Source organism: Monodon monoceros, unplaced genomic scaffold (genome assembly GCF_005190385.1).
Source record: "Monodon monoceros isolate NGI ecotype Baffin Bay Population unplaced genomic scaffold, NGI_Narwhal_1 Super_Scaffold_3, whole genome shotgun sequence".
NCBI lineage: Eukaryota > Metazoa > Chordata > Mammalia > Artiodactyla > Monodontidae > Monodon > Monodon monoceros.
Genome location: NW_021703780.1, coordinates 83,170,998 through 83,179,286, shown reverse-complemented (window position 1 = coordinate 83,179,286; position 8,289 = coordinate 83,170,998). Strand labels below are relative to the sequence as shown.

The following is an 8,289-nucleotide window of genomic DNA, read 5'->3' as shown; positions in this document are numbered from 1 at the left end:
GGGGGGGGGTGGGGGGGGGGGGGGGGGGGGGGGGGGGGGGGGGGCGACCTGCAAGGGTAGAAGGCGCCACGTGCAGCTCCATCTCCCAGGAGGCACCTGGGAGACCACGAAACACAGTATCTTCAGCAGTGTGCATCTTACCTGAAATGGATCTCGCATGGAGATCCTTTCTTTTAAAGCCCTGCATGCCTGAGTTACTGCTTTTGCCCCACCTCGGGGGAGGAAGGGGGCCGGGGGGCGGGGATCTGCTGGTATCACGAAACGTCGTGAAGCTGGATTTCATTTCTGTGGAGTTTTAAGAAGCCTTAGTATCTCACCTGGTTGTGTTGTCAGGTTGTCACACTGTAGACCTGGTCAGTTCACCTTTGCTGGGCTTCCACTCGGCAGTAGGTGCTGGGATTGAGCCAGCATGCATAGGGTCGTCACCTGTGTCTTTGGGACGGAAAATAACCTTCCTGAAGTTGGGTTGCAGATTTCAGGGGAAAACAAAATATTCTCTCCCGTGAACTCTACCTTGTTGGCGGGACTGGGTGGGTGGGTGGGGGTGGGGGGATTTTGTTTGTTTTGTTCTGCCTGGCAAAACATTTGTCCGAGTCTAAAATTACAAAGCAAGAACTTCATGAAGACTCGCCAGTCTCTTCCAGGGCCCAGCACCCCTCCCACCCATATAGCCTTGTATCATCTCTGTCATCAAATTCAGCTCTGTAAACCAGAAAAGATGAATACATCTGGTAGTTTAAAAAAATGAAAATAGGAAAATGTTGATCAGGGAAACAGCTGACTCTCAATCCAGGCTACATACAACCCAGCAACACTCCTATCCAATCAGTGTCACAAGAACCACGTTACCAGAGGACAGGAGGGGGGTAATGTTTGAAGTAACAGTTCTCAATGGTGCAAATACGAAACTGAAACGTGAAGAGATGTTCACCGTTGTCAGTCATCCAAAAACAAACACCGTTTACGGTAACCTGAGCTTTCCTGATTGTACCTGCTCGGCAACACGATGTTCTCAGAAAGCAGCGCTTGGGGCTGATGAGGTTGAGTCTATCGATGAAGCTTCTTTGGCAGTTAATATCGCACTAAATCATAAGAACCGGAAGATGTTTTCGCCTCTGCTCCAACAATTTTATTCTTAGAAATTTATCCTAAGGAGGTAAACCAACAGAAATATGGATAAAAGCGGTCACTGTGTTATACAAAGATCAAGGCGGGGGCGGGGTATGGGGGTGAGCAAAAGACAACCCCCAAATGCCCAGTATTAAGGGACTAATGTCATCCATCACACTGGGATCTCATAGCCATAACAATTAAAACTGTAAAGGTAGCAAAATAATCACATTCTTGCTACATGTACAATATGTAAAAACACGGCCCCAAACGGGAGAAGACAGGCAAAACCAAGAAAGTCTACCTTAATTAGAGTTTATGGGTGAGATAGATATATATATATATATATGTATTTTTTTTTTTAAGGAATAAAAATCAACACACCTAACTCGTCCCAAAACAATATAGGGAGTCCTACCGGCGCTGACTTCCCAGGCAACGCCGATGTATGCAGTCACGCAGGATCCCACACTTAAGAGTTTTAACGCTCAGCTGTTTCCGAAATCCTCAACGACTTTTTCAAACACATTTTCACTTTGCACTGGGCTCTGCACCTTATGCATACGGTCCTGGATCTTGATGCTGAAACACAAGTAAATAGGCCCATTAAAAAACTAAAGCTAGATGGAGCCAAACTAGTAAAACATACTCTACTCTAATGAAACTTGGGTATACTTCGTTTTGCACATAGGTTGTAAGAATACGGGCCCTATTTTTTCTTTTCATGGTTTGCTGTTTTTTTGCTTTTTTAAAAAAATTTATTTTGTGTTTTATTTTTGGCTGCGTTGGGTCTTCATTGCTGCGCGTGGGCCCTCTCTAGTTGCAGGGAGCGGGGGCCACGCTTCGCTGCGGTGCGCGGGCCTCTCATGGCGGTGGCCTCGCTCGTTGCAGAGCATGGGCTCCAGGCACGCAGGCTCAGTAGCTGTGGCTCACGGGCTCTAGAGCGCAGGCTCAGTAGTTGTGGCGCACGGGCTCAGCCGCTCCACGGCACGTGGGATCTTCCTGGACCGGGGCTCGAACCTGTGTCCCCTGCGTCGGCAGGCGGACTCTTAACCACTGCGCCACCAGGGAAGCCCCGGGCCCTATTTTTAAAAAGCTATTTATCCCAACATCTACCCCCAGACACTCTCTAGGCTGTGCTCATTTTACAGTCAGTTGCTCTTCTAGAGGATCCCGTGTCAAAGGGCAGTCCAAAGCACTCCTCTGTTGATTTTTCAAGGGTTCAAGTTGGCCTTTGGGGTTTGCACACAACATCAGTTATTTAGGAAGGCCACCATCCCCAGCACCTCCTCTTATTACTAGTAATACTTGATAACGTCATTGAAAAAAATCCTCCTTTCTGCGGCCCGTTCCTGCAATGGGACTTCTCTTTTAAAAGAAAAAACCTGAATGGTTCTTTTACGTATCAAAAGCCCCGCCACCGAAGGTAATTTGTATTTGCAAAGGATCGGTTGTAAATATGATTTGGGAACAACATTTCTCAATTGTTATCGGAGTGCTTCACGTGGTCCCCCGCAGGCCCCTTCGGGTGAACCGTGCGCTGGGCTATAATGAGCAAGTCGGCAGATCTCATCGGAGCCCCACGTCCCGGTGGCCGCTACCAGCCGGGCCTCATGTTTTGCCTTGTTTACAGCTGACAGCGTTATTATTCTGATCGGGGCTCTGCTTTCTTATCATATTGTTGTGTTGAGCGCGCCTTTTCCTCTCCGTTTGTGTTCCCTGGCAGGGCTTTTCTTGCCTTATTGACAGTTTGTAAAAATATGCATTAATTTGGAGTTTCCAGCATGTATCATGGTGTCTCTCTGCTGTGTTTGCTTGAAGTTGATTAATGATAGACCCTCGCTTGGGGTCGGTCTCCGGAGAGTTCTTTCACAGGTTCTGCATGTTAACTAGCAAAGCAGAACACACAGCAAGCCGTGATTAGCCCAGCCTCCTGCACACAGGGGCCCCCACAAACCACTGTTGCGTTAACCGATTCTTGCTTCACGGGATTATTGGAAGATTTGTATTCATCCACCCAGCAGGCCACTATGGGGCCTGTTAGCTGACACTCAAAGGGTGGCCCTCGGACCAGCAGCATCACCGGGGAGCTGGTCAGAGATGCAGAGGCTCAGGCCACACCCCAAACCTGCTGAGTCACAGGCTGCATTTTCACCAGATCCCACGGGAATCTGTGTGCACATTACAGGGTAAGAAACACCACGGGAGGAGGACACACCCCCTGATGCTTCTGTCCAGAGACCCTTCTGTGATGATGGAAATTTCTCCCTCTGTGCTATCCAACATGGTAGCCGTTAGCCAACACATGTGGCCCTTGAGCTCTTGAAATGTGGCCGGTGTAACTGAGAAATGGAATTTTAAATTGTCTTCATTTTCATAGTCGCACGTGGTTAGTGGCTGCTGTGTCGAACATCACAGCTCTAGACTGGGGATTTTGTGTTACCCAAAACCCCCGACGTAACTTGCGTTGGGAAGTCCCCACGGTGAACCTTCTTTTGTCTTTCCAGGCATCCTGTACATGTCAAAGAAGAGCCCCTGGATCCAGAGGAAGCTGAAGGGCCGCTATCCCTAGTGACAACAGCCAACCACAGTCCAGATTTTGACCACGACAGAGATTACGAAGACGAACCAGTACATGAGGACGTGGAGTGAACATCTGGGCAGGCCGACCCCAAGAGCGTGAAGATTGGGGGGGCGCACACAAGACAAAACACGTCAAAAGTTAGCAGTGAAATCGTTCTCCATTGGTTGTACAGTCTGGAGGATTTTTCACTACATTTTGACAACTCTGCAATGTGTTAACTCTTAGTGCCATCAAGAATCCCATTTGGGAGTATTTTTGATTTTTCTACTTTTTGTTGAAAAAAGGAATTTGTACTCTGTGCATTGGATGGACTTGTTTGGTACTGGGGATTTTCCTCTCTTAACAGTCAACATCAGTGTTGTAAATTTGCTAAACTGATTCACTTTTAGCAGCAGACTTTGAACTGCAGTCCTGCCGACATTGGACAGTGAGGACACCCAACTGAGCATGTGCACCTAAGCTGCAGACCACGCCTCTGCCCAGAATTTAAGGATTCCAATGGACGACCTATTTGCACAGTACTGCATGTTGATTATCACTGCCTTTACTCCATTTTTTTTTTTTTTTTTTTTGCTTCCAGTTGGGATGGGGAAGGCCTTTGTGTGTGTATTGGGGGGAGGGTTTAAAAATAATTATCCCAAACTTTTTAATGTATTGCTTTTTTTTTTTTTTTTTTTTTTTGGCTTCTCCTATACCATTTTAAGTTCTGACCTCAGGCCTCCATTCGGGCCCACGGCCTCTTGGAGGCTTCAAGTTTTCTGTACCTTGTGATGAATGTTAATAGGTGTTTTTATTATACGAAGCTGAATGTCATTTCTCGTTCGTAGTTTTCTGTCACTCATTCCATGTCCCTTCAGACATCACCACTGTTTTCTCGAAAGTCAGAAAACATTCCGTTTTGATCTTTTGCAAAAAGGTCCCAAATGCTGCACTCTACACCTGAAGGTCCTCTCACCCGGACGTGAAGTTCCTGCCAGAAAGAGAATGAATGACAGAAAAAAAAAAAAGAAAAAATAGAGACACCCTAGGAACCATGCAGATTCATTCCATGAAGCAGTATTGGAAGGTGGGAAGGGGGTTGTTTCAGATTTTCCTCTTTTTCTTTTTTAATATTGCACCTACCATCATTCTTAATAAATGCCACAGCGTTTACCAGCACAAGGAGACATAGGCAGCAGCCCCCTTACCCCCAAAGCAAAACAAACAAAAAACAAACTCTCGCAGTAGTTCGACTGACAGTGGCTGTGGAAGCCCGTCCCTGGGATGACCTAGTTGAGATGGGCCTCAGGCTCTCGCAGTTATTGAAACCAGTGTGGGTTGCTTTGTTTGCAAAATGGCCCAAAAGCTGGCTTCCCTGAGCAACTGTGCTGAAAGTCGTGGTGGCCCCAAACCGAAACATCCATTCAGACCTGCTTGGTGGCATTCATCTGTCTGAATGCAAATTAGATTTCAGATTGAACTTGCTATGCGAGTTAATGAGAACTGGGTTCAGCAAATGCTAAAGTGTTAATTTCCAATGTGCAGGTTTGGTATAGCAGTTCAGCATGGGAGGCAGTATCATCCCACCAACCCAGTCCCAAAAACCAACAGGAGAAGACATCAGGCAGATGGGGGCACAGCTCAGCCCTGGGCTTTTGGGGAAACACACGTGGCGCACAGAACATGACAGTCATGGGTCAGTACAGCCTCAGTCCTTGGAACCCCTGAACGCTTCCACGCTGCACCGCTTTCCTGTCACTCATTTATTTACCTAGGAGTGTAGCTTTTGTTTTAGTTTAAGAGCCTTTTGGAGCTTAATTTATATGCTTTGTACCTCTTTTTTTTTTTTCCCCTAAAATTACCAAAGATATTCCACAAAGGTAAATTATGTTCTCTGTTTTTATGCTTTATCTGATGAAGCCAAATATCCTCTTCTTGTTGATCAAAGGAGGCAAAATAATTTAGAGGCAATTGATGAGATATAGGCTATTGCTAACTTAAGAGAACTGCTTCTTCATCATAGAGGACATTTAGAAGACCAAGTAGGTAATGGAACCAAAGTGGTTACTTTTTTTTTTTTTTTTTTTTCAGTCCTCGGTTTTTGTTTTTCATTTTGTTTTTTCCTTCTGTACCTCTACAGAGACCAAAACGCATTCTTGTAAAGAGAACTTATGGGGCTACTGAAGAGAGAAATAGGACACAGTATTAAGGGAGCAATAGAAGGAAGGGATTACCATCTCCAAGAAGAAAAACCAGTGTACAGCACATGAAACTTAGGGGGTGTCCAGTCCAGGAGACAGTTAAGATACAATGAAGGTAAAATTCAGAGAGAACAGAACAGCTTCCACAATTGAACTAGACCACGTAATGTAGTATTTCTAGAAGACATTTCTTTTTCAAAGAAAGATTGTATGCCACTTTTGTTTAAGGACTGTGCTATGATCACTGCATTCATTTGGGTTTATCTTGGCATATATATCCTCCGGGTTTTTGTTTTTGTTTTTGTTTTAAAAGGTTTCCTTTTTTTCCTTCCTTTTTTCCGGATTAGGCTTGCGTCAGCATTTTTCATTTAAAAAAAAAAAAAGTAACATTCCCGTCCACTCACCAGCTTGGTACAAAAACTTCTCTGGCAGTTCCTTTTGAAGCTTCACACTGCTTTCTCTATAAAGAGCAGTCTGTGGTCACTCGAGACTTACTTTTTTTTTTTTTTTTTTTTCCAACTTTTCCAGGCAGCGTCATGATGTGCAGGCAGTAGCCAGACAGGGTCATGGGAAGGGGGCCCTGTGCTTCTAAACTGAGTGGTTGCTGGTTAGTTTGGTATTCAAAAGAGGATAAAAATCTGGTAGATTAGTTCATTCTCAGCATGTGTAGCTAGACATGAGTAAAGTTAACAGCATGAGAAACTGTTAGTACGCATACCTCAGTTCAAACCTTTAGGGAATGATTAAAATTTAAAAAAAAAAAACATTTCACTCAGTTGCACTTAGTCGTATGTCTTGCATGCTTAGTCTAAAGACTGTAGCAAAAAGAAAAAAAAAAGAAAAATTAGCTTTTACATATCTTTGCAGGTATCACAGCCTTGCAGAAGAACCAACTGAAAAAAAAAATTTCTCAGGCTTTACAGCAAGCAAACTTCACTCTGATTTTTCCAATTCTGATTCTGTATCCCTTGGGGGTATCCCAGTTGCTTCTTTAGGATGGGGTTTATTATGTTGTACATATATCCCGATGTGTCTGTGTGACTCTTTGTCTTTTTTGGGGGAGGGCGGAGGGTGGTTCTTTTTTTAGATATTGTTCCTAAAAAGGAATAAATGCATATACACCTGTTTGTCAAAACACCTTTGCTTTTTGTGCAACTGCTTTATATTAACGATACTTTAAAAAAAAAAAAAAACCTTTGGAAAAAAAAACTACTGTATGTAATGGAATTGCAGAATATGCTGCACATGTATTTTATTTAGTTATTCTTGCTTTCAGAATATCGGATGACATTTCCTGACATGTGGGAGGGAGAAACTCCCAAATTTCTTTTTTTTTTTTTTTTGGCTTTTAAAATTGTAACATAGTTGACAGATTTTTTCTTTTTTTTTTTCTTTTTTCCTGTTCTCATTGATCGGAGCATCTTGTACAGGTTTTTTTGGTGTTTGTGCCTGCCGGTGTGAGTTCCTCTGTTTTTTGATACATTCCTATCCCTTGTGTTTATCCTACCATTGCCTTCCTGGCTATCTTAAACAAGTTCATGCGTTTGAAAAGAGAAAAAAAAAAAAATGTTGTTTTAAACAATGTTTTCTCCTGCTGCAGTAAATATTTTGCATGATGAAATTCCAGGGTCACACTTTCAAAGTTTATCAGTGAAGTAGTGATTAATCATGGGGAGTGTCAAAGCTATTGAACTTTTTGTATAAAAACAAGAAAAAAAGAAAGAAAACTTTACAAGGTGCCAAGATGTACAGACAATTTGTTGCTTTTTTTTTTTTTTCCCCAAAGAAAAGCGTACCTTAGGGAGAACGGTCCCTTGTACCGGGCAAATGCACTGTCAGGAATGAGGATCCATCCTACTTGTTGTCCCTAGAGTCTGTCCTTGTAAGACAAGTTAACGCTGCCTGCATTGAACCAGCAGTGAAAGGAAACATCAAGGCTTATGAACGGGAAGAGTGACCGCCAGCCCTGCCACCTTCGGACGGCTCTGACCTGATTCCCCGCGTTCCGTCAGACCTAGTAAAGACACCTCGGATTCTTCACCCAAAATATGATGTCCATCACTAGCTATTTTATCCCGGAAAAAAAAAAAAAAAAGTTAAAGATTTCCTCTCCTTTCCGCATTCCAGCTTGAGCTCCGTTTCCAAGGGTACCAAGAAGAACATGCTTGTCGGGATTTTGAATCTTTGGGGGACCTTTTGGTTCATGGTAGACCCTCTGGATATTTTGGATGTTTCTGAGAGTCGATTTTGGCTTTTCTCTCCTGAGAAATGAGACTTATAATTCCAAAGGCATTTTGTGGGCCCGGTGTAGTTCTCATGATCTCTGCTACCCAGAAGCCTGCATGGAGATGGTACAGCCCGGACTGTCAGCGTGGTGCTCCGTGGAGATGTGCTGCCAGTAACAAGAATTTTTTT

The 8,289-nt window shown here is 44.0% G+C and overlaps 1 protein-coding gene across 10 annotated transcripts in view; it reads left to right on the top strand.

Moving 5' to 3' along the window:
• The window catches only part of FOXP1 (forkhead box P1), a 598,636-nt gene extending 591,539 nt beyond the window's left edge, over positions 1 to 7,097 (top strand). For 9 of the 10 annotated variants that reach the window (XM_029241873.1, XM_029241878.1, XM_029241872.1 and 6 more), the window contains one exon: positions 3,618 to 7,097. In XM_029241873.1, coding sequence (XP_029097706.1) covers positions 3,618 to 3,762 — 145 coding nt within the window. In that variant the 3' untranslated portion in view covers positions 3,763 to 7,097. The remainder of the gene's footprint in view (positions 1 to 3,617) is intronic. The other variant, XM_029241871.1, reaches the window with a different exon arrangement.
• The last annotated feature ends 1,192 nt before the right edge of the window (positions 7,098 to 8,289 follow it).